This window comes from Saccopteryx bilineata, chromosome 6 (genome assembly GCF_036850765.1).
Source record: "Saccopteryx bilineata isolate mSacBil1 chromosome 6, mSacBil1_pri_phased_curated, whole genome shotgun sequence".
NCBI classification, from domain to species: domain Eukaryota; kingdom Metazoa; phylum Chordata; class Mammalia; order Chiroptera; family Emballonuridae; genus Saccopteryx; species Saccopteryx bilineata.
The window spans coordinates 6,404,622-6,431,275 of NC_089495.1; the positions used below are offsets into that span (position 1 = coordinate 6,404,622).

The 26,654-nt window shown below is 45.8% G+C and overlaps 1 protein-coding gene across 3 annotated transcripts in view; it reads right to left on the minus strand.

Moving 5' to 3' along the window:
- Window positions 1-14,023: 14,023 nt before the first annotated feature.
- The window catches only part of GPM6A (glycoprotein M6A), a 239,699-nt gene continuing 227,068 nt past the window's right edge, over window positions 14,024-26,654 (minus strand). For all 3 annotated transcript variants that reach the window (XM_066235982.1, XM_066235984.1, XM_066235983.1), the window contains 3 exons: window positions 21,332-21,408; window positions 20,713-20,778; window positions 14,024-16,152 (listed from right to left, as the gene is read on the minus strand). In XM_066235982.1, coding sequence (XP_066092079.1) covers window positions 16,000-16,152; window positions 20,713-20,778; window positions 21,332-21,408 — 296 coding nt within the window. In that variant the 3' untranslated portion in view covers window positions 14,024-15,999. The remainder of the gene's footprint in view (window positions 16,153-20,712; window positions 20,779-21,331; window positions 21,409-26,654) is intronic.

Here is a 26,654-nt window from a genome sequence, read left to right on the forward strand (position 1 = left end):
CTACTACACATTTATATCATGCAACTCTACTGCTCACAAAAATTAGGGGATATTTCAACATGAATATGAAGCTATAAAATATTCCCTAATTTTTGTGAGCAGTATATAGTACTCGGAGCTAATTTTCATCTATTACCATAGCAGGCACTCTGCAATGTCTGACAGCCAGTGTCTCATTTAATTCTCCAGCCACCCCACCGATTCGGTATTGTTCTTGTGAGAACTGAGGAAATTGTGCTTCAAGGTATGGAAATGCTTTCCTCAACGTCACAGAAGCAGTTCTCTGGAAGAGTTTTTGAAATTTGTGATAAATTATTCTTAAAAAGCGATAAAAATACCCATCAAGTATCTACACAAAGCTATCTACCAGTTGTTTGTGGTAATGTGCAGTTTGGGGCGTGGCAGCAGAAGCCCGGCAGCGCTGAGGGGCCGTCCTACTAAGTCAGGCTGCCGTGAACAGGGCCTGGGGTCAGGCTGCCGTGAACAGGGCTGGGTGAAGGCGCCAAGTGCAGGCCCCTGAGCAGAACTGTGTCCAGGCAGAGGGCAGGCGGCAGGATACCGGTTCACCTGCCCTCCCCGTCCGGGCGGCCATCCCCCGATGCAGGCTGTCATGACCAGGGCCTCAGGAGAGCCCCGGGCTGGAGAGGGGCCAGTGTCCACTCCTGGGGACAGTTGGGAGCCAGTGCCCCTGCTGCCCGCCCCCCACCTGCTGGTGGCACCCTGCCCTCCAGTTCCCTGCACTACCTGGAGCGACCCTGCCTCCTGGAGGACACTGGCTCCCCCACCCAGGGCTGGCCTGGGTGTTGGAAGGCTGACCATGAAAAAGGAGGAGGCAGGAATTGGCCCACCTGGCGCTCACCTGACCCTGACTCAGCAGCCCTGCCTGGCATCCTCGGGCAGGCGGAGGCAGCAACGGCGGGTGGGCGGGGCGCGGGGGGGGGGGGGCTCAGCAGCGCAGCCTCCGGGGACAGGTGACCTGAAGAAGCTGTGAGTGGTGACCATGGGCTGATCGTAGGCCGGGCTGGCTGGCTGGAGCTGACCCCAGGCTGGCCGTGGTGATGCCTTTCCCCTCACACAGATGGGAGCCACCCAGGGGCTGGGCTCCCGGGAGGAGTGAATCGCTCTGAGGCCTGAGGACGGGCTCCCAGGCCCAGGTGCTCTGTGCAGGGCTGGTCCTGCAGACCCTGGAGCACCACGGACGCGAGCTCTGAGCCCAGCCTGGCCTAGCCCACGGCCTGACGCCCCCCGTGCAGGTGTTCCGCGCGGCTGTGGCTGGCACTGCCCCGTCAGCACCTGGCATTCCCAGGACCCTGTAACCGGAACCCATGGCCCATCCCTCTACCCTTCTCCCCACCTTCCCAAGCGGACTGTGGGGCTAGTTAACTGTGGCAACTAAAAGAACATCGCTTATAAAAAACAAACAACCAAGAAAACCCAGCGGCTTAAAACAGCAAACATTTATTTCTCAGGGTTCTGGAGACTGGGCAGATCAAGGTGCAGGCGGGCGATGCTGTGTCCGGTGCGCGCCGCTTCCCAGTGTGCAGACGGCCACCTGTGTGACCTGCTGTCCTCAGCCGGCAGTGAAGGACCTACTGGCGCTCACGTCTGTTCTTGCAAGGGCGCGGACCCGTTCCGGAGGCCTCCAGCCTCATGGTCCGGCCACTTCCAAAGGCCCCCACCTCCAAATACCGTGACATTAGGCACTAGAGTTCAGTGCAAACGTGTGCGCGTGCACAGGGGAGAGGGGCACAGCCATTCAGCCCCTAGCGGCCCCGGAGGAGAGGGAATTCCGTGCAGGTCCCCATTCCGGCCTTGTGGGGGACAGGGCAGCCCTGCAGCAGCAGTAATGGCCTGAGAGCCGCATTTCCACGCCCGAGCTCTAGTCCGTCACACGAACTGTCTTTCTACCCCACAGACTCACTACCGGTGCCCAAAATTAGAAGCTAAGGCCCAGCCGGGTAGCTCGGTTGGGGAGGGCGTCGTCCTCATACGCCAAGGCTGTGGGTCCCAGCCGCACCAGGGCAGGTCCCAGAATCAGCCAGTGAGTGCGTCAGTGAGAGGAACGAGGAACGACACGTCGTGTTCCTCCCTCCCTCCCTTCCTCTCTCTCTAACATCACCTTCTGTTAAAAAAGAAAAATATTAAAGGCTTAGTAAAAAGTTATGTTTCTCAATAGGAGTATACACAGTCTGGCTGAGACACGGGACAGAAAGAAGCCCCAGTTTACCGGCTACAAATGATTCATAGTGATGAGGCATGTGGCCTTAGGAATTCGGGGAGAGGTCTGTGACAGTCACGCCGGACAGATTACTGAGAAGGAAATAAACTATTTTCCAAAGAATACACGTGTTTGTCTGATGGGGCTGAGGAACAAGTCTTTGGTTACATAAACCGATATTTTTATCTTAACACCAATTATGACATATTAGTCCTGACAGAAAGTAGGCCTCTAAGTAGGAAATGCTGTCACTCTTAGAAATGTCACCGTGAGCGCATATTAGCTCTCCGCTCCAGCTGTGGGCCAGCCGCGCATTTAAGAAAGTGAGATGGGTAAGACGGAATAAAACTCTCTGGCTTCTACAGGCTAAAATAATGCTATTTTCCAAGGCACATTCGCTGGTGGCCCCCTCAACTCAGCTGCCCCTGTCACCGACACAGAGCGAAGGCAATGTCGTGTTTTTGTCTTGTTCTCGATTACAGGTGAAAACTAGAGATTAAAAAAAGTAAAACTGATTTCTGTAAGGATGTAATCTCCATGTGACATTTGCTAGTTCAAGTGGTTGCTTTTTCTTGTGAAACCTGCTTTTTTAAACGGTACGGGAGCACAGAAAAATAGGACAACTTTTCTCAATTAGTTTTGAAGGAAAAAATAAGTCTTTACTAATTCCTACAATATTTTAATTTTTGAAACCAGACTAATCAAGTGTGATAAAAGATGGACTTCCTGATGATCAGTGTCCTGTGCGGTGAGTTATTCATCCGAGGCGGTGGTGACCGTGTCCCCGTGAACAGCACGTGAGAGCGCTCCCAAACTCGCGCAGGTGGGAGGGTCGCTCTGGCTGAGCCATCGCGGCCGAGGTCACCCGTGTGATCGGGATCCTCTCCTTGCTCTGGCAGAGGGGCTGACGTCTGGGTTCTCCCTGAGCAGACCATGGGGAAGCAGAGCAGCCCAGGAGGACCAGCCCACTGGGGACGGGTTCTTGTCAGTGCTGGTCCAGTCCGGTCACAGTTTTCAACTGTGGGCCACTCAGAGCCCCGCCGGGACTCGCTCCCTCTGACCTGAGTCGGTCCCCGTGGGAGCGTTCCTGAGCTAGACACACTCCCTGGCCGTCTGCACCTGCCGGGAGCCTAGGTGCTGTGCCTGTCAACGAGCTAGACACACTCCCTGTCTGTCTCCACCTGCCGAGAGGCTAGGTGTTGCGCCTGTCAACAGCGACTGGCAATATTCATGAAACGGTGGCCGGTGTCGGGGCAACCGCACTGTAACGAGGCCCTGTGGTTCTCACTTGATGTTTGACCTTGCTCTTCTTCCTCACTGGAATACCTGCCCTGCTAGAGCGCCTTGTAACCGAGGAAGCACTGCTACCGATTTCTGTGCCCTTATATTTTAAGTGCATCTTCACATATAGCACAGAATGGGGTCTTCTTATCTTTTTTTTTCCTTCCAACCTGAAAACCTATTCTTTTATTGAGTATGTATCCAACGGGATTGCTGTAATAGTTGGAGTTAACGTCACCATCTTCCTCTGTGTTCTCCTCTGGCTCACTCGTTCTTCGTTCTCTGATTTCCGGTCCCGGCCTTCTTTTGGATGAGTAAAGGACGTTTCTTGTCGTCCTGTTCACCGTGCTCTTTCAGCTCTTTCGTTATGACGGCTGTAGCATTATTTTAGCGATTAGGCATCTACGACTTACTAGATTCTACCTTAACAGAACCTTATCACTTTCCATAAAACAGGAACCCTTACTGCCACTCAACCATACTTATTCCCCTGCCTGTTACTGTTGTCTAGGTCGCTCTACAGCTCATAAAACCACGAGCATAGTTATTAACATGGTAATGACAGTTTCTTTAAGTGCTTACTATTTTTCTTCCCACTTCAGAGCTCGAGGCTTATTTCAGATCACAAAAGATCTAAAACAGGAAGTGGCAATGCTCCTTAGAAAGAAATTTTCCTAGGCAATAAGTAACATAATGAAGAAAAGAGAGAGGCTTTCTTCAGCTTTATGCAGAATGTGGAGTAAAACTGCTGACAAAAGGTTCATCTCCTTCAGGTTTTCATTCTGTCTGAATACCAGCAGAAGTTGAACACAAACCACTACTGGCTGTGGCCCTTTAAAGGCCCTATAAAGACCGTATAAGCAAGATCGCTTCCGGGTGCACAGGTGTGCGCCTGCGGCAGGTGAATGGGAAGTAGACAGTCTTGAGCTCTCAGTGGCTATGGATCGTGAGCACCACTAGAGGGCAGCATCCCACGATTTTCTGGAAAGGGCTGGCGCTGCCTTTTTATTCCTCTCTGCGACAGACTTTCTGTTCAGCCATTTTCTCCATCCGTAGAAAGACTGAGTGAGAGAAATTGCATGCCATTTAAGAGTCAAGCTGGGTGGCTCAGAGTGTCCTCCCTATACACTAAGGCTGTGGATTCGATCCCCAGCCAGGTCACATAAAAGAACCAAACAATGAATGCATTAAATGAAGTGGAACAACAGATGAATCTTTCTCTCTCTCTCTTCCCTTTCCTTTTGCTTTCTAAAAATCAATCAATCAATAAAAGTTTAAAATAATCTGATCACATGTAAGATCAGCAATTCATTTGCTGTAACTACTTTTTCAATCACAAGTTTTATGCTATGCTGAGCAGAGAGCTATTAATAGAAGTATCAGTAGTATTCAAGTGTGTATATAAGTATCTATATAATGCATGTTGCTGGTGGTCTGAGAAGAACTGCTTAAAGCATTCTCACCTCCTTCAATACTCAACGGGAGCTTCCTTCCTCATTTTAAGAGTATTTCTCTGTGGCATCATGGGGAGAAACAAAGACATCTCCTGAGGTTTGTGCTGGTGTCACTCTATTGTTAATGTAGCCCTTTCCACACTCTGTGCGGACATTTTCAGGTACCCCCACACTCTGTGTGGACATTTTCGGGTACCCCCACACTTTGTGCGGACATTTTCGGGTACCCCCACACTTTGGCAGAACTAGCATTTCCTCGAGGAATAGGAGAGTCCATGCCCATCATGTGGGCGGGGGAAATCAGTACGTCTGTGAGCAGATGAACATGTGGATGAATCAATTCCCCCGAAGGAACTGATTGTAAGAGCAAGCCGGGACTCTGAAACCAGGTGGAGAGTTGTGAGGCATGCTGGAGAATACACATCGTTCAGTTTCCTTGCAGGGAGAGGCATTAGGGACCTTCAGATCACAACTAAGGAGTTACAGCTTGCTTTTCCTGTGTGTCTCTTTCTCCCAGCACCCACCTGTGGAGAAAGAAGGGCGGAGAGAGATGGACAGAGAGGGCGTTTCTACCTTCATTCCCGCTAGGAAGGACGCGGCCCGCTGAGACCAACTGTAACCGGCACTTGAGAATGGGTGGTCATACCCAGTCGGCACAGGAGTAAGGGGCTGTTTGGGGAGAAAAAGGGCACAGATGGCACTGGAAGTGTGATACAAGGGTCCTAAACATCAGTGGTTTCCTGTTGGGTGCTGGCGCCCGTCCACAGTTATTTATCCTTCAGTTCAGTGAGTGAGACCATTCTTTCAACCCCAGTCCTGAAACAAGGTCTCCCCTTTTCTCTGAGAAACTGGAGTAACAGACCGAGACTGTAGAATCATTCAGCGCATGTCTGTTCAGCCCAGTTCTCTGCAGTACCGGGCGAGGGTCTTTGGCGGGAGCGGAGGGGGGGGGGCTGCAAAAGATGTGTTCAAAACAGTCCCTGTTCCGAACTTAAAATAGTAAATCATCGAACTGAACTACAAAACGTTATAGTCTTAATGTCCCCTAATTTATTAGCATTTGAAACTCATATAGCACAATTAGGCAGAGGACAGGAAATCATCTTGCAAAAATCTCTCAGTTAGCACTTCCAACACGTAGAGAAGTCAGATCTTATCAGCCGACTTTTGTAGGCAAAGTGATTGAAATTTTTAGAAGAAAGGGCTTGCTCTAGGCCATGGAATGAGCTGAGATGACATAACCATTCTCACTAGACTGCTGGTGGTGGTCTGTTCTAATGCCTATACAACTTTAATTAAAAACAATTTGTTAAGCAATGTGGACACTAGAAAAATGTGGGTTCTTGAGTGTTTCTACATTCGGCATTGCTGTTACCCCCACAACGCTGTAGGTTGGGAGCCCGGTATGTTAGATGAGTGAGTAGGATTTATTTCTCTTTTCACTCTCTAATCTATTAAACAGAAGCATTTCCCCACCTTTAGCTATTTTGTCCCTTAATCTATTCACTGTTTAGTATCTTCATTAAAGGGATGGTGAAGGAGACCCCATGTGTCCACATCCCCCTGGAGGCGCCCCCCCTGGGGCTGGTGGGTGATGTGGGGCAGAGAGAACAGGTGGAGGGAGGACCCCACTCACAGGCAGCCCCGAGGACCTGCGCACAGAATGCGCTCGCTCGGCAGACACTTAGCTCCCAATCTGCCTTCACGCTGGAGTGAAGATTTGGTGGAAAAGGTCTCGTTTCCTCCGCTGAACGCCGGACAGAATTACTGCGCACACTTTCGTCCTGCTCAAACGGTGAATCTCTGTGAGCCACGGCAGAAAGCTCACAGACGCTCGGGGCTTGCTTGGGAAAGTCTAAAAATAAACCGTAATAGCTGGCATTTTATTCTTTCTTTGTGCATATTGTTCTAACAGGATGATGACAAAAGGCTGGCTAAGGCTCATTAGTGGTAATATTATAAATGTGTGTGTGTGTGTGTTCATCGATTATTCAGTAAAATAGAGATGGAAGACTGGTGAAAATAACCAAAAGAACATATATGAAAAGTAACCAGCCATTAATTTGAAGATAAATAACCAACCACTTAGTTACTGAGCAAGGATGACCAACCATACTGAACAAGGGGTTTCCGTGGCAGCAGCAAGGGTTCATGTGAGACACTGTTCTTTGGCCGATTCTATGTGCTTCAGCTAGAACAGGTATTTATAAGAAGAACTGGCAACTTGGTAGGAAAAATGCTTTGAGATGTATTAATAACTTGATTTGTTTCCATTTTTAAGTGAAAGGAGATAGTGAGAAACTCCTTCATGTGCTCTGTCTGGGATCCACCTGGCAACCCCATTTTGGGCTGATGCTTGAATCAACCGAGCTATTTTTAGCCACTGAGATTGACGCATTGGAACCAACTGAGCTATCCTCAGTGCCTGAGGCTAGCACTTGGACCAATCCAGCCACTGGCTGTGGGAGGGGAAGATAGAGAGAAGGGGGAGAGGGAGGGGAGAGGAGTAATGGTCACTTCTCCTGTGTGCCCTGATTGGGAATTGAACCCCGGGGGACGTCCATATGCTGAGCCAATCGGCCAGGGCCAATAACATGATTTCTTAAAGTTGGATACCCACTAAGGTTTAAGCTATTTTTTTTTTATTATGAAAAATCAGAAATTAGAAGACCACTAGGTACACAAGCATTTTCAACTCAAGACATGGACATTTTCCAATGCCTTTGTGATGTTTATGAACATAAGGCTAAAATACACCAGATAATATTCATCAAAAATAAAAATAAAGATATATCCATTACTACCAGATCGCATGTAGAGGCATGGTGCACAGTTGGTTGTAATCATTTGCAAACTCCTTCAGAGGGCATTATTTTGAAAGTGCCACATAAAGGAGAAATTTTTTTCTTCAAAAACTGACATTCTATTTTTAACGTAAAAATTGCTATTTTAAATATGACTAATTTTCAAACACTGATCTTACCAAAAACACTACAGTAGGAGGCCAACTATTTTGCTTTTTAGTGCAAGACTATCAGTTATAAACACATTGATTTCCTCTTTTTTTTTTTTTTTTTTTTTTTTTTTTTTTTTTGGTCATGAACAAGATGAGAAAATGGTAAATTACTAAAATGATCCTTTGGGCCGACATCTGTGAAAATATTATAGTTATAACATGAAACAAGGTGTGATCAGTTTAATAAATTTAGTTACAGTGTGCATTTATGTGTTTTATAGAGGGCTTCCTATTCCCTGGGAAGCATTCAGGCCAGAGTCCGAGAGAAGTCACAAAGGCCAAGACTAGACCAGCCCAGAGTCCGAGAGAAGTCACAAAGGCCAAGACTAGACTGCGATTTTAACCAGCTCCGCTGCCCTCAGCTAAATGGAACAGCAGAAAACCTGAGATACAGTACAGGCTGCTCAACACATCACTGTATAGTACATTCTTGGGCAAGTCACTTAACATCTGAGTTTTTTTTTAAATTTATAGATGACAAATTTAGAAATGATCTCTACAAGTGCTTTTCACCTCAGTGATCATGTTGACATAATGAACTCTACTGCTCACAAAAATTAGGGGATATTTTATTGCTCCATATCATTTTTAAATATGCCCTAATTTTTTGGGAGCAGTTTATTTAAGACGTGTAAGAGTATAACGATCTCACTGTCTGTCAGCTACTTCCCACAGCTTATCCCGCAAACGTGATAAAGTAGGTGCTGTTTTATTCCAGCTTCAGTTTTGCCGATACGGAAACTGAGACGAAAGAGATGCAGACCTTCCCTAAAATCCCAGTGGCAGACACAATATACGCACCAGGGGAGATGTTCTCAGACGTCTGCATTTCTCTTCTTTCGATATTAATGTGATTGACCCTGATTTTGGATTGACGTATACCCGGTATGCATGATGCACATGAAACGACGTTCGTGGATGTAAGCGCAGTTCATTGGTCTTGACCAACGCACGCACTCGGGGAACCGGCCCTTCGACAAAGACACGGAGCACAGCGGTCACCTGGGGCAGTGCCCGCAGCAGCTTGCGAGGAAGTGAGGGGTCAGCGTGCAGCCCACAGAGCTGAATCCTGCCCGTGAGGACGGGAGTGAGCAAGTCAAGAAGGAGATCCCTCCAGGCACGCCTGGGGATGGCTGGTCTTCTCAGAGACCACAGCCAGGTGATCAGATGGCCTACAACCACGGTGCCTGGATCCCCACCCCAGGGGAACGTGGATCAGTGTTCTAAGCCACCAGAGTTGGGGTAAAGACGGCGATACCAGGCTTGTTGTGGGGTTTGTATCCTCCTAACAACCTTGCATGACAAATATATTTCTCACCTACAAACAATCTGCAGGTTAGAGGATTTTAGCAGGTGGCTCGAGGTTTTTCCTCCCGGGTAGCTGGTGGGAAAACCGTGACTGTGCGATGTCCTGAGGTCCCCATGCCAGGCACGTGCATGTCGAGGAGGGTGAGACCGGCTCTCCAACGTGGCTCAGAATGCGGCAGGAGGACTATGGCTTGCCAGGCCCCCAGCGACCTGTTCTCTCAGCCCTGAGCTCACTACCCTAGTATTCATTTATGTCCCCTTTGTTCACTCTCACTGGTTCACCCGTGGCTTCTGTGAGGACCCTTCGCTCACCATTCCATCTGCCTGGAATGTCCTTCCCCAGATCGCGACAGGAGTTACTCTCTCGGTTCCTCACCTGGTCCACACTCAAGGGCTACCTTCTCGTAATGATGGTGAGGATCGCCTCCCCAGCCCAGACCTGCAGTGTCACCTGTGTGCCTTGCATGACTGACGATCCTCCAGAGCCTCGCCCATCTCAGAAACACCTCGAGTCCTACTTCTCTCATCAGTGCCTGTCTCCCCGCACGGGGACATACGCCGCGAAAGAACAAAGATTTTCCACATTGTAGCCGCTGTTGCATCCCGGTGCCCAGGGGGACAACTGGCTGCAATGGCGAATCAGTAAATATTCAGTGAAAAATGAAGGCGTGATCGAGTACAAAGCATTGGATTTAGCGACCTGGGGGACATTTGTCACCCTGGCAAAGCTAATTTCCGTGGAGGGCTGAGTCCAAGGGACTGATTGCAGGGGGTTTAAGATGACGTGATAGGAGGGTGGCTGGGGGTTATTACATATATGAGACGTGCTGAGAAGGAGATGAAGGAACAGGCTGGGTGTGTCGAGATGAGGAACCAGAACCGGAACCGAGACTGGGTGTCTGGTTCTTGTCGTTTGCCTGCCTTCAGATTGGGATAAGCTGTTACAGAGTGAAAGCCCATTGATTTGGGAGAGATTGAAGGGAGAGAGACTTTTCTGGAGGGGCACCTACCCTCGAGCATGTGAGAGGAGACAGGGCCTAGAACACACCAAGAGGAAACATCTGTATAGAAAGAGGGGATCGGACCTTGGTACACGTAAATAGACGAGTGATGGGAAATTATGGAGACATTTGTTTTCGGGTTTTTTCTTATTTCTCCCAGAATTAGGAAGCAGATTCTAACTCTGCGCGGGGAGAAAGTGTTGGGAGTTTGAGGAGAGAAAGCTGTGATACGGCGACCGTCAGGGGACGTCCAGTAGGGAATGCTGGAGTTTGCTACTCCAGGGCAGGAGTCGGCAAACTCTGCCTCTGGGCTCCCATCTGTCCGTTTTGCAAACAACCGAGCATCCTTGGAACAGAGCTGTGCCCTATATGTGTGTACTCACCTCCACTGCAGCGCTAGCAGTCCAATGGCAGAGGGAGAAGTTGCCACAGAGACCTCACGGCCCATAAACCTAATATATTCGCTAGGTGGCCTTTGACAGGAGGCAGCTGCCAACCCCTCTCGGTCCTTGAAAAACGGGATAGATCGACTGACGGCGCAGAAGGCGCACCTACGCTCACGTGAGCTTGCTCAGCCTGGGCACGCGGTTTTCTTCAGTCATGTTTGGTTGGGAGGGTTTCCGTGCGGACACACGGGTGACTTACACCAGGGCTGGCATCTTTCCCTGCGCGTTGCCGGGTGATAGAGGCTCGAAGGTCCCGGGGATTTGCCGAGGGAGGGACGGGAGGGCAGCCCACACATGATATAAGTTAAGCTAGTTTCTGGGGGCCCTGAGGACGCATGCGGGGGGGAAGGGCTGTGAAATCGAGATCACCAGCTGTGCGGCCCCCCCTGGAGTAAGTGAGCTGGAGAGACCGCCAGTGGAAGGTGGGGGTGGGATGAGCACCAGCTGGACGATTGATGGTTTGCTGTTACTGGAAGTGAGCAGGTGGGGAGGCTGCGTGGCGGGAGGGGAGGAGGCTACACCCCTCCTCCCAGCTGCGCGCAGCCGAGCGGGGACCTCCTTTACTGCTACTCTGAGCGCTGAGCTTGGCCTCACAGAAAGCGATACGCACACACAGAACTCCATTCCTGGAACTTCACAGGGTCCCTGGTGATCCCGGATGTCAGGTAGCAGACGCTGAGAAACACAGGGGCCGATCTGAAAGTTGATTGTGTGCACTTGTATAAATACCATCACTCTATTTTTAAAGTGTGATGTTTATATCATCAGCATCCGTCACACTGTTACCTCTGACCTAGCGGGTGGACGACTTACTGGGTAGGATCTAGGTTGCTTGGAGGGTGTGATTATTTTAAAACCAGGAAGGTGTCAATCGGGAAAACCCATCTCCTCTCGTTTAGCTTTCTCCACACGCCAAGAGCACTGGAGTCTCCTTAAGGAGGGGCCTTTCCCTGAAAGACCAGGTCCCCGGGCTCCTCCGAAATAAGGGACACAGAGCCGGGACGAGCACAGGAAGCCCGGAGCACGGACAGGAGCCACGGCGGTTCTCACCTCAGAGGCTGGAGGACTCCGCGGCCTCCTGGGGTCATTCAGGGCGCAGGGGCGGCGCTTACTCAGGCACCTTCAGCAGAGGGTCAAAGATGCTGAAGGACAGAAAAACCGTCAGTTGTGTGTGTGGCACGTTTTTGGTTTTGTTTGGTGGGTTATTTCTTGGTCTAAGCCTTGGTGATTGTATCTTTACTTCCTCTTCTACCCCCGCCCCCGCCCTTCAATGGTGGGCGGTCCAGTCAGACCGCCCTGGTGTGCCCCCGGCACGCAGAGGGGAGCCATGGACTCCCTGGGTCCCTTTCCGGTGTTTTACACCCCCCCCCCCGCCCTGCAATGCATACGGTCCAGTCACACCGCCCTGGGTGTGCCCCCGGCACGCAGAGGGGAGCCATGGACTCCCTGGGTCCCTTTCCGGTGTTTTACACCCCCCCCCCCGCCCCGTTGGTTCATTTGTTTTGTATCATTGGGTGTTCACATCTCTAGGTGGTGCCACAGGTAAGAAATAGAGTGATCGCGGTAAATTTTATTTCATTTCAGTATTAGCTCATTTAACACTTTAGTTCATTAACTCCTTTATTGAATGAATGTAATCATTCAACTTATATCGTTTTCTAAGTGCTTTTCAATTTTCAAGCATAATGGGTTTTAATAAAAAAAAAAAAGAGCAAAAGGGCCTAAAATGAACAGACAGGCACTCTTCCCTCTCCTGGGTAGAAACTCAGTTCCGGGGTTGATCTGAGCCCACGGGGAGGGCGGGGCACGCTGACCTGTGAGCCGGCACGTGTCACACAGACTTCCAATGACCTTCCGTCTGCGAACCTTGCAGAAAATTTAAGAGTGTTTCTTCAAGACATGAGAGTTTAATTCCGATTTCATCACCTTCAGCGTATTCCATCTCAGCTGTCAGGTTGTTTAGATTTATACAGGGTGGGCAAAACTAGGTTTACAGTTGTGAGTCTGTGAAACAATGTATTCTTGTATAGTTAATCACTGTATTATTTATTTGTATTACAACTGTCCACCTATGTTTGCCCATCCCTGTACTTTAGAAAATGATATGGTTCCATTTTGTCTAAATAGAAAACAAAACAAAACAAAAGAGAAAGTCAATGAATGGTACTGGATCTTTGAGTGAAAAGATCCAAAGCTGCTACCTCTGTTTTAACATGAAGTAATCTGATCGTACGCAAGTCAGAACAGGCCAGCACCCATTGTGTTCCCAAAGGAAGTAAGTTCCTGGGTCTTAATATATCAATTCTATTCAATAAAGTCAGGAGGGTGTGTGTGTGAGGAATTCCCAAAAGGATATTACTCACTTTAAAGATGCATGTGTATATTACAAAGAGAAATGGCCTTTTATGTTTTCAAAAATTATAATTATCAAAAAAAATTATAATTATCTCATAATGATCAGTTTTTTTGAAAAGCAGACACCGAAATTTGGTCCATGGTGATCATCTTTAACATATAATTCTTTTGTTGCTGTGCTAAGAATTTTATAAATACTAGAAAGAATAAGAATTACCATTTGATAAGATTTAGATAGGGGATAATTTTCTTACTGCCTTAGAAGTAACTTTCTAAAACATAAGATATTTTGTCTGTATCTACATATAATTATTGCAGGTATTTGTGACCCAAGTCTGCAAAATTTCCCAAGTGGCACGCATTACCATACAGCGATAATTCAGGACTAATACAAACCCTTAGGCTTCATGAAAATTAAGTCTTATTGAAACTATTTTATTATTTTTAACTTGATATCACTTCTACTTTGGCCAAAAGAAATTAGACCCGAAACAAACAAATAGTCTAAAACTATATACATATATTTTTTCATTTCTTTACTCTCACCTTGGTATTTTGAAGCGAACGGAGAAATCATCTTTCCTTCCGTATTGCAAGTCTTTTTGGTTTCTCTGTTACTTTACGAAGCGCCGCAGGAAACAGGAAACAACAAAACGTGGGCGAGAAGATGGCCCACCTTGGGAATCAGGATCGTTTGTAAACAGAACGGCCTCTGAAGACCTAAGTGCTTTGCTTCCGCCCTCTCCGTACCCCCCCTTCCCACTGTGTATGTCTGTGCAGACAACTGTCACCGAGTTCTGAGGTGTCAGCTCAGCTCACCGGGGGCAGTAAGCAGCCGAAAGGAACAGGGCCTCTTGCGTTTGAGAAGAGGGACACGTACGGAAAGAGGAATAAACAAAACAAGAATAAAAAAAACAAACAAGCAAACACCGCAGAAACGGATAATAAGTACACAAAGTACACAAGGGTGTTTATTACAGTCTGCAAGCACTTTGTTCTACATTTCAAAAACGCCACCATCAAGCTGTTGGCACATTTATGTACAAAACAGATTAATTGTAATGCCTGCTACAAAGCACTCTTTGTGAAAATACAAACTCTAATACCAGAAAAGAACGGCAAGAGTGTCAACATCGTTACATAAGTTTGAAAGACACGTTTTTAAAAATTATCACAAACTGTTAGGACACAGAACTGAAACACTATCATATAGAATTTAAAGAAGCCCATTAATACTTTTGCTGAATATCTGTAATACTGCATATATCAGAAAAATGTTGACCCAGTAAGATAATCTAAAAAAAGGAAGCAAAACCCCAAATTAATTAAATAATACTACAGATGCATTATCATGCCACAGAGAACCCCAGTAATATCCCTACGTACTACAAGAACTTGTAAAATTATGGATGATGCGTGACTGGTCATTGTACAAAGATTGTTTCACTCGATAAATTTTTATTAGAAATGCACTTACACTGAGAAAAGATTTCACAATGGTCAAATCAGTGCACGATACTACCTAATTTTTATACACTGACAAAAATGTCTTGTCAGGCGACATCATTTTTTAAAAGACACTTCACAGCATTCTTGTAGCATTAGAAATAGTCAAGAGTCAAGGTTAAAACAAACACCAAATTTGGTCCAATAATAATACTGATTGCTTTTTTTATTATTATTATGCCTTTGATATAGGTACTTCTTATAAATGAATATGAATGGACATTTGGTTAAAATGACTTACTAGAAATAAAAACACAAATCTGCCACTACACTTAGAAAGGATACATCGTATAGTGGCCTCTACCCATACTTTTAAAAAACACTACAGGTAAACCAGCGTAGATTGGAAGGCTGCAAGCAAAGCTATTATATGAATGGAAGCCTTTTCAAATATATCATACACACTTGAGGGGTCGTTTACAGAGGTGCAATCCATTAAGCCTTTCTAAAGTAGGTAAAACAACTTCTGAGGGGTTTAGTGTGCTTATTCTGTACCACCTTCATGAAGGTAATTAACGTTCCACATTAGCATATTAAAGTTCCAATCCAGCCACTGCTAAAATCACAAAGAGATCCTTCTCCGAGATCTTCCACAGTCCTCAGGTCCATGAAAAGTGTCTCTATACTAAACTTCAAAAGGTAAGCTTGGTGTCACAATCTTAAAAAGGCAACTTGTCATGCATTAGCGTCACTGTTTCTACATGCTCACAACAGAAACTTGAGGAATCGGAGGGAAATACCTCTTCAATACATCAAAACAAACAAACAAACAAACAAAAAATACAATGTTAACAAAGATAAGAAGCACTTTTTTTTTTTAAACCTACTCTTACAAATTTAGAAATTGCACCTTAGATTGATGAAAACCTTAACCAGGGCCGATAGTAATGTGGCCACTGATGCTCAGACAAGATTTCCGTATTTCAAGAAGCATTATCATGATAGCTCTGTCTATTGTTGATTATGTACAATGGTCCCTTTGAAGGTTACCTGTAGTTAAACTAGTTACCAAAATGAAAACTAAACAGTATAAAAAGCTATTTTTTTTTCAAAACTAAGAAATAATGCAAAAGGTGTTATGTATAACCCATGGGAAGTGGTTAGAAATCAAATAAATCTCTGTGTTTGACACTGTTAGTATCGTTGATTCTAAGAATTGTTAAATGAGTTTGAGGAATTTTAAAAAGAAAAAGGCTGGATAGGAGCTTGTAGAAGAGATCTGACTACACTAATTTAACAAATTTGGACATTAAAGTGCTAGACAACAAAGAATTGTAGTCAGGTGATTCATAAGTCACCCTCCATATCATTGATGAGAAGCACTTTCCTTTTTTTCTTCAGAAGATTGGACGGTTGGATGGCCCTTCATTGAACACCAATGCATCTGAACGGGAGGAGGCTGGGAGGGATTCCTCTATGTGTACGCGTTGAGCCGCTCTTTGGAGCGAGTGGAGTGGATGTCATGCAGCTCCTGCTCTTCCTTGGACTTGATGTCCTCATACTTCTGCATCCGGCAGGCGTCCTTCACATACGCCCAGTTGGCAGACAGAACCATAAGGTAATGAACCTAAACACAGACAAAAATAATTTACATGGAACGTCTGCTGTCTTCACTGCACCTTGCTACTGGGAAAGAAACATTCAAATTGTACACTTATGTAAGGTATGTTCAATAATAAAAATGGAACCAAAATTTCTGGGGGAAAAGCAATGATATCAATACAATACATTTCTTGCTCACTCCTCCAACTATAAGGCAACGTTTTAGCTCTCTTTTTTTCTCTATCTCTTTTTCTTAGATATTTTTTTCCAACCCTGAAGTAGCCAAGACTGATTCTTAATCTTTATGTAATGTTTCCTGTCCATTTGCCCTCATCTGCCCAAAATATAAAACTATACATTTCATGTCCATGGATCTATGGTGTCTGACCCAACACCGCAAATAGTCTTGCATACAGCTTGCATTGAGTCAACTTGAATTAAGGGGAGGACACACCGTCCCACTTGTGCAATACATAGAAGGATCAAGGAAACTCCAAAACAAACCTCTGGATTTAATTATCTAGTTAGTTTTCCATACCGTGAGCTTTGCAGTTCCCTTTAAAGATTTTATTTATTCATTTTAGAGAAGGGGGGAGAGAGAGGAGGGGGAGGAGCAGGAAGCATCAACTCCCATATGTGCCTTGACTGGGCAAGCCCAGGGTTTCGAACTGGCGACCTCAGCGTTTCAGGCCGACGCTTTATCTACTGCGCCACCCCAGGTCAGGCTGCAGTTCCCTTTAGACTCAACCTACATTTGAGCAAGTGTTGCATCATATGGATTTTCTAGACATTCATAATATATTACATATTTATAGATGTTCATAATAGCTGAAATAGTGCCATAATAAAAAAAAAAAGGAGGCTCCTGATTTGTCCGAAGTAATGAAGTTACTCAAGTAACAAAGGCCCTGATTTGACATGAATCAACTCAGCCATAAAATCACTCACTTGTTTTCTTTCTTACCCACCCCACTGGCCCACAGGAGATAAAGCAATTTTCCGAGTGATAAATTTAGATAGATAAATAGGAAAGGGAAACCAATTTGTCAGTTATTTACTTTCTCTAAATATGAAGGAGGAGCAATACTTTTATTTTTATTTTTTTTATCTCTAATTTAGTAAAATAGAACACTAAAAGTTTGATCAGTCAAGAAGACACTGAAAGGCAGGAGGTGAGTTGGTTCTAAAGAAGTCCAGATGGACAGAAGGAATGCAAAGTCAACCTTACATGGCGGCTATTGTGGTATGCTGTACTAACTGATAGAGAGAAGAAAAAATAACAAGTAATTTTGGCAGAGCAATGCAGGAGAAAGATGCATCCCCATAAGCATAAGTTATTTTCAGAAATGTTCCATTTCCTCTGAAATTTCGCATTTTGGTTAATGGACATTGTAAGCCCCACGTAGGCAGGGGCATTTTCATAGTGAAAATGCAATAAGCCTTATACACATGGCCACCTTTATTTAGTATTGTTGTGGTTGCTATGAAAGTATCACGTGCTGTGGAGAGTAGACCCTCAGAATATTCGGCATGTGAACAAAGGATGCATTTTCAGATGTTCGGAAACTTTCCTTTTCAAGTCTGGGGAAATATGGCCCCTACATTATTATGAAATATGTATGTCTTCATATCTGAACTCCAATGTCACTCTAGTTCAGACACAGGCATTTCCTGGTTGATCTTCAGACGTCTCCTCTGGTCTTGGGGGACACAAGCTGCCAGGCTCGCCACTGTCCCTCAGCAGGTAACCATGGCCACTGGAACCTGGTACAATGCCAAGACGGCTAATTTTGTCGTATATAGCACGTCCTCCTATCACCTCTAAGAAATAATGCAGTGGAACACATGTTAATTTTAGCACAATTCTAATAAACCTTGCCTTATATTACAGAGGATGTTTTATTGATAAATAGTTTGGTCGACTAGAATTCACCTCAGTTTTCTCATCTATCATAGGGCAATGACAAAGGTAGCTATATGGTGAGTGTTGAATGAGACTGTCATGGGGTTAATGACAGGTGCTATCTTGTGAGTATTGAATGTATTCACATATGTAAAGCACTTGATAGTGCTTTCAACAGAGAAAGTTTTAAGGAAATATTAGCTAATAGCAGTCCTATTGGGAGTAGCAGTAGCAGTAGTTATACGATGCCTGTCTCCTAAGACGTAAACTTTTACCAGAGCTAATAAATTGGAAATACTGATGCAAATCAGTATTTAGATTTTATATATTTCTTAAGGGATTTATGCTTTGCATATATTTACATATCCAGGAAGTATACTTGGTACTTAAAAAAAGTCTTCAAAACTCTTGCTGTTTGAAATAGAATTTGTTTATAATTTGATATCAAAAGTTATACAAAGCATAGACTCCTTAAGAAATACATAGCATTGGCCCTGGCCAAGTAGTTCAGTTGGTTGGAATGTTGTCCCGATACACCAAGGTTGTGGGTTCGATCCCCAGTCAGGGCACATATAATCAGCCAAGGAATGCATAAATAAGTGAAACAACAAATCATGTTACTCTCTCCCTCTCTCTCACTCCCTTCCTCTTTTTCTCTCAAATCAATGAATCAATCAATGAATCAATAAAAAGAAACACAGTATCTAAATTTCTATTATTTTAAAACCTTTTGATGATAGAATCATTGCAGAGTAGGCATTGTTAAAGAAATTTAAATAACAGTATTTGTTTAAACTGGACTATCCACTAATGTATGCCTGAAGGCATGCATGTTTACATGAAATTTCACATGCATATAGATGTTGCAGATGCAAACAGAGCTTTATTACACACCTCTTTGCCAAAAAAAGTACTTCATAGACCTCTTGTACATTGGTGGATAGTGCTTGAACATCCACATCCCAAAAAATTATCCCTCACACAGGGATGTGTGTGTGTGATCACGAATGAAAAGGTCTTTCCTCTTATCTCTCAGCAAAATCGTGCATGTTGGGAGCATAACTGCACAGACCACGTGGTGCTTCCCCAGGGTGCATTTTAGCTTTGAGTTTAGGGGAAGAGCATAAAGGCTTCACTTATTGTTTTGTTGTGGTTCCTCCAATGACTCAGCCAACATGAGTTTACTGAGCATCTCATATTCTGAAATGAAATTCCTATCAGAGGTTCTACATCTAAATCTAAAATGTTGGACAATTAATATAATATAAAATTCAGAAAATATCTGAAAACTCACTTTGGGACTGATATATAATAGTTGGTTTTATTAGTTATTTGAAAAAATCATTTTTAATAAAACTGAATCAGATCTTAACACCAAAGTGAGCATGCAGTCACCAAAAATAACTGGTCTAAAATGGCTCTTTAGCACGGTCTCAACATTTTCTTTTTCTTTTTTTTTTCTTTTAGTGACAGAGAGAGGGGCAGACAGACAAGAAGAGAGAGAGATGAGAAGCATCAACTCGTAGTAGCGGTTCCTTAGTTGTTCATTGATTGCTTTCTCATATGTACCTTGACTGGGGGGCTACAGCAGACTGAGTCACCCCTTGCTCAAGCCAGCGACCATGGGGTCATGTCTATGATCCCAAGCTCTAGCTGACAACCCTGTGCTCAAGCTGGTGAGTCTACACTCAAGCTGGCGACCTCGTGGTTTCAAGCCTGGGTCCTCAGCATCCGAGGCCAATGCTCTTTCCACTGCACCACTGCCTGGTCAGGTGTCTCAACATTCTTATTTTTAGTCTTTGACAAGAGAGCAAACAATCTTGTTTTTAAAAAGATGTGCCTTTCATCAACACATGTGCTTGCACCACAGGAAAATAAGTAAATACATTCTAATCAATTCATCATTTTTGCATCTTGGATTGGCTATAACCTTGGTGAGGTTACTAGGAACCTTCTAGATTTCCACAGTATTTATATTCAAGGACACAAAACAAGACTGAAGGCCATGATTGCAAAAGTTATTACTAATGCTCCGAGTATGTGCTCATGGTTGGCAGTGGGTACCTGGTGAGCGATCTGGACTTCGTGGCGAGTTATAGAGTAGAGAACCTGGAGCATGGTCTGTCCTCCACACTCACTAAAAAGCCTGACTTTAAGGACCTATGAATATTTCTGAAGAAAATTAGATATAGAAGTCATGACATAAAACTACCAAAATTTACTTTAAGCATATCAATCCTTTTTTCATAAGTGACTCAATGGCTTTTTATTCTTATTTCAGGAGGTGAAAATCAAGGAACCTATTACATTCCTTAGACTATCGTGTTGACACATTCATAGACACTACAGGGGTGATATTTATGTGTATAGTAACCTGATAGCTACATGCTGGTACATTTCTTATTTTTGTCAATGTTACCATAGTATTGAATGTTGTAATTCTTAAACTGATGATCAAATATTACCTCCGTTGCAATGATAATCCTTCTTCAGTTTACGCCTTAATTTTCACTCATTTACCTACCCTGCGTTCCCCTTCTCCCCCTTCCCATTTTTTTTACTGATAGTAAAATAAATGAGTCACAAGGACTTCAGACATTGAGAGATGCATGGCCATCTCTGCAAGCAAATACCTCTGTAATTCAAATCAAAAAGCCGAGCCCGGGGGCTCCGAGGTCTTACCATGGCCACGACCGCTGCCCCAGCTCCAGCCAGCGCCACGATGAACAGGTGGAAGGTCATGTTCAGCTGCAGAGGAAACCACAGAACCGATACGTGTGTCAAGGTGTCAAACACAAGAGAGATGGGGCCTGCCTGCGGCTTCTGGTGAGTCAGAGCTCCGAACATCTTCAACAGAAGTGAGTCTGGGAGAACCCACTCTCCCCAGAAACCTTCCCCCAGCCAAACGTTTACATCTTTGCCATAGCCTCGTGTTAATATGATTTCCTTACAAAGATGACATCATGATTCACAACGATGTTGGTTGTCAGTAATATATCAACAGCAGGCTGCGCTATCTCTTTTTAAAATAAAACTATAATTTCTGACCATGCATTAAAATGATGGTTTCTAGAACAAAGTTAAAATATAAAATATCTATTACAGTTTTTATTGAAATACACACAGCATCTCATTCGTGTTCATCGTCTTGTCCCCCTACATAGTAGCATCACAGCCAGAAAAATGGCCTCTGAGAGAATGAGGGGAACACTGAATGGAGAATTGATCCCATCCATCCTCTTCAAACAGCAAAATGAAGCAAAAAATTCCTGGCACAACTGAAGGCTGTAAAAGTACTCACCTCAGTGGATTCACACATCCTCAGGAAGTTCTCAGAGATGGTGCAAATTTTCTTTTCCTCGATAATCGTCACAATCCCTACAAACGTGCAGAAAAGCAAGGGTGCACATTAGACATGTTTGCAAGAGCCCAGAGGGGGGAAATGAAACTATTATGGATAAAAATTAAGCAAGTTCTATTTTATGTGATATTATAATAGAAAAATTCTTCCTTGGCTTTCATTACTGGAGAATAATTATGAGTCGAGTTATAAGCAGAAGATCCAATCTCTTTAGCCCTCAGGCGATGTCAAACATTTTCAATCTGAATTCACTGGGTCTGGCAGCAGGCCCACAGGGTCAGCTGTAGCCAGCTCGCTGGCTTGGCCCGTTAATGCAATGCTGTAGGCATTGCGGTTGTCTTGATAGCTAAGCCCCGGACTGTGAAGTCTGGGTCTCAATTTATTCTGCTGTTACAAAGCTTCTGTGAGTCTATAAAAGCACATTGCCCAAAGGAGACATGTCTCTGCCAACATTGGAACTGGTGCTATTAGTACGGGGGAATAAAAAGCTGTAATCTCACTCAATTTACCCTTGGTCCAGTTGGTTTATGGACCAACTGCCTCAGGGTCACTTGGAGCAATTATGAAAAGGATGTGTCTCTGGACTCCAACAGAGAACTGTGGAATCAGGACCAGAGGCGGGGCACAGGGTGCCAGGACCAGAGGCGGGGCATGGGGTGCCAGGATCAGAGGCGGGGTGCGGGGCGCGGGGACCAGAGGCGGGGCGCGGGGTGCTGGGACCAGAGGTGGGGCACGGGCTGCCGGGACCAGAGGGGGGGTGCGGGGCGCGGGGACCAGAGGCGGGGCGCGGGGTGCCAGGACCAGAGGCGGGGTGTGGGGCGCGGGGACCAGAGGCGGGGCGCAGGGTGCCAGGACCAGAGGCGGGGTGCGGGGCGCGGGGACCAGAGGCGGGGCACGGGCTGCCGGGACCAGAGGCGGGGCGCGGGACCAGAGGGGGGTGCGGGTTACCGGGACCAGAGGCGGGGCGCGGGGTGCGGGGACCAGAGGCGGGGCGCGGGGTGCGGGGACCAGAGGCGGGGCGCGGGGTGCCGGGACCAGAGGCGGGGTGCCGGGACCAGAGGCGGGGTGTGGGGTGCCGGGACCAGAAGCGGGGTGCGGGGTGCCGGGACTACTGCATCGGAAACGAGCCCACCGGTGATGCCCGGCCCCAGATCTCACTCTAGAGAAATGATCACAGGCATCCTAAAATGGGTCATTAGTTTCGTTTTCAGAACTGCGGAAGTGTTCGACACAAATATATATATACAAGGAAGAAAAACAATGACAGGTTCTGGGCATAGCAATACCTAAGTTTTTAGCACTTGCTGCCCTTTGTTTAGTTTTGTTTTTTTTTTTTTTGTCCTTTTTTTAAAATTAATTATTATTTTTTTTTTTTACGGAGACAGAGAGTGAGTCAGAGAGAGTGATAGACAGGGACAGACAGACAGGAACGGAGAGAGATGAGAATCATCAGTTTTTTTGTTGTGACACCTTAGTTGTTCATTGATTGCTTTCTCATATGTGCCTTGACCACCGGCCTTCAGCAGAACGAGTAACCCCTTGCTGGAGCCAGCGACCTTGGGTTCAAGCTGGTGGGCTTTTGCTCAAACCGGATGAGCCCACACTCAAGCTGGCAACCTCGGGGTCTTGAACCCGGGTCCTCTGCATCCCAGTCCGACGCTCTATCCACTGCGCTACCACCTGGTCAGGCTTGTTTAGTTTTAATACTGCACATTTCCACCCATTCCGAGTCTGGGGTGCCACTCCCCCAAGGGAGCTGCTGCCATTGTGCTTTGCCAAAAGTTTGTTCAATTATTTCTGTTTAAAAGAATAATGTCCTTACAGTACATAGAATGAAGAGATCCTTGTCTGTGACCTTTGCTGTCTGTCCAGGTGGCCTATGACAGGGGGCGCAGGAGGAAGACCCACATAAGATTTGTCAAATAAACCATTGTGACTGAGGAAGGACATCTCCCTCCATCCTGATCTGTGACAGACGTCATTCATGTGGACTACACATTTTGTCATTCACATTTACAGCAAAAAGAGCATTGTCTAAGTTCATGATCTGCATGCAATTCCTTTCTTTCTTATTTCCCCTTAACCCCTTTTCGGTTAGACTTCGCCTCAACCCTCCACAGACGTTTTTCTTATGAAGTCACCAATGACCCACACCCTGTTCAGAGGAAAGGTGGATTCTCAGTTCTCCTGGTCAGCAGAGCAGGAGGCTGCTGATGGCCCTGTTCCTCCCTGCCCCCTTCCTGTGGTCTGCAGAATCTAGTCTGTGTCCCTGTCTTTCCGTCTCCGTTGGCTCCTCCTCCTCTTCTCCGGGACCTCCTTGCTGGCACGACCAGCCTCCATTGCAGTCCTCCGTCATCTTTCTCCCTTGGTGAGCTCACTGAGACTTGAGACTTTGGGTTTTAAATCTCATCCGCTCTTCCATGCTCGTAGCCAGCCCCGTGCCTCTCTCCTGAATCAAGATTCATCACCCCATTTCTTACTTGACAGCGCTAGTTAGATTTTCAATAAGCATCTAAAAATCAACATCTTCAAAACTGCACTTCTGACCTACCGCGGGGACTCCCTCTCTCATCTCATTGTATTGTTACACCCCCCCCACCCCCACCAGGGCCCCGCACTCTTGTTGATACAGACACATAAGGCAGCTTTGTGCCATAAATACCGCATGGCACAGATATATAGATTGCAAAAAATAGTTTGCAAATCTACGTTTCCATAACTGAAGCCATGACAACGAGCCTGTGTGTACACAATGCCCTGCGGTCCGAACCTGGAGCCTTGACTCGTTTGATCCCTATGTCTGTGAGTGGCTGAACTGGCTTACCGCCCCCTCCAATATTCAAATCTCCTAATTTTTCTAGCTAGTGAATACTTTTATATTTGCTGCTCACAAAAAGGAGGGGACCAGGGACCGTGCAGATACTCCAGTCCTTTCAACCTGTGGTAGAGTGCATGCCCACCAATGAAATAAAAGTCGGTTTTGCATCTCATCTGCATAATCGAGCAACTTTCTTTGACTCGTCATTTGCTTTTCTGATGTTCTTGTTTAATAAAAAAATCAAATGCTGCTTTTTTTATTGCTCCATATTCATTTTGAAATATCCCCTAATTTTTGTGAGCAGTATATTCGACTTAGGAGATATAGAAAATTTTTAGCATAAAGACGCAGAATGACATCTCTAGTATCCTAACGGCAAGGAACAAGTTAGGATCCTAGAAGCAAAGCCGCAGATTCAAGTGCAAGGGGTAGGGGGGAGGAGTGGGGACGACGAGAATTTCGTACATGAGACTTGCAGTCATAGGCTTTCTCTACAGCTTTTTTTTTTTTAATGTCATTTAAGCTAGTTAAATAGAAGAAATACATTTCTGGCTTTGCAAGAACTGAAATATGAAAAGATTCTGCCTGGCCTGTGGTGGTGCAGTGGATAGAGTGTCAACCTGGAACGCTGAGGTCGCTGGTTTGAAACCCTGGGCTTGTCTGGTCAAGGCACATATGGGAGTTGGTGCTTCCTGCTCCTCCTCCCTTCTCTCTCTCCTATCTTTAAAAATAAATTAAAAAAAAAAACTTCAGAGGAAATGGTGTGTGTATACGGCTACTATTATTTGTCAATTCTTATCGAGGAACTTGTAAGTCAGAGGTGGTGTTCGAAAGAATGAACAGATATTATGATATATGATCCACTGTAGGGTGATAGAGAGCTAAGTCTCCAACAGAAACCAGAAATGCTTAATTTTCATTGGCATTGTCAGTCTCAGGGATGATGAAACACCGAAGTACCCTCTTCCGGTCGCTCCTGGTCCTCCCAGCCCACTTCAAGCGCACAACGTGACACCTGGCCGCGCCCCTCTCTGGTGACCCTCCGCCTTGGACGGCCACTTCTCTCCTGCCGCTGTCACTTTGGAGGAGACTTCTGGCTGCACTGGTCCCAGCGGGGTCACTGAAGACCATCACCCAACTTTTAGGTCACTTGATTAGCAACCTTAATTCCACCTATACACGAATTCTGCTCAGCCATGGGAGCGAGCCTGCAGACACCTGCTCAGAAGGAATGGCCCGGGCAAGAGCAATACAGCCGAGAACTTGCTCATTCTTGGATTGTTGGGCAGACATGAATGTAGTTCAGAAACTAGCAATGACTCCCCCTATTCATGGTACACGTGTCTAGACTCTGCATGAACATAAAATGTCCTCTTGAACGATGCGAATTGAGGTCAGAAGTGCTGTTTACTTCTGGCTCCAGCTCCGTCCTCCGTTCCGTCTCGTGCAGGTGATGTGGTCTTCCTCGGTCAAGGTTGCCGCCTCTAGAAAAAGCATGGTGGGCCATCTCCATGATCTTGGTGTTTCTTAAACTTTATTTTATTTTACTTTTTTCTGTCATGGGGATATTTCTTCTTTCAAAAATGTGGAGTGTTCACACACAACGAGAGCTCAATAAATATTTGTTGGGAAGATGTGTGACTAAGTGAAATGAATTCTTACGGAGAAGGGCTTTATAGGAACCAGATAAAAGCAAGCAGCTCCTGCTGAAATGTCTGGGTCGGCTGGGCCAGAGGTGGGCATGGCTGAGAGGCTAAGAGAGGCTCCACCCACTCAGAACCCCTTTTTTTCCTAGGGTTGTTTCATCAAATCTCCAGGTTGTAAAGGTGCACCGTTTTAAATCCTGGATTCAGATGATACGCTGGGGATCGGTTTTAATATTTTATGAAACAAATTTACTGGAATAAGGACCTAATACATTTGGTATCATGAAATCACCTGTATGTGCCAGGGAAAGACAACAAACATTATTATAAAAGTATCAGAAATTAAAACTGGAAGGAAACGATTCCATGACCCATGTTGAGGTACGGGCTCTGCTTCCCGTGGAAAGGTGCGTGCTCGTTGCGTGCCCTGTGGGCAGAAGGCCGGGGAGGCGCGGTGGAGATGGAGCCGGCGTGTGACGCTCGGGCGCGGTGAGAGTTCCCCCTGGTAAGAGGACAGGTACCATCCAGAGGCTTATGAGACCGGTGTGCCAAGTGAGGCTTCATGGTGTGCTCTCACCTACTCAGTCACGACTGGATGGCGTTAGTCCATGTCACTCCGACTACTCTCCAGATTCAGGGGCAGTGGTTCCCCTCTATGCTGATGCCCCTTGATGATTACCTGGTTGTGTGTGTGCACTCAAAACCTCACATAGATGCACCTGCAGGGCAAATACATGCTATGCAGGCAGTAGACTTGTGTGTATCTCAGGAAAACAGAAGCCCTTGTAGCTGATGGAAA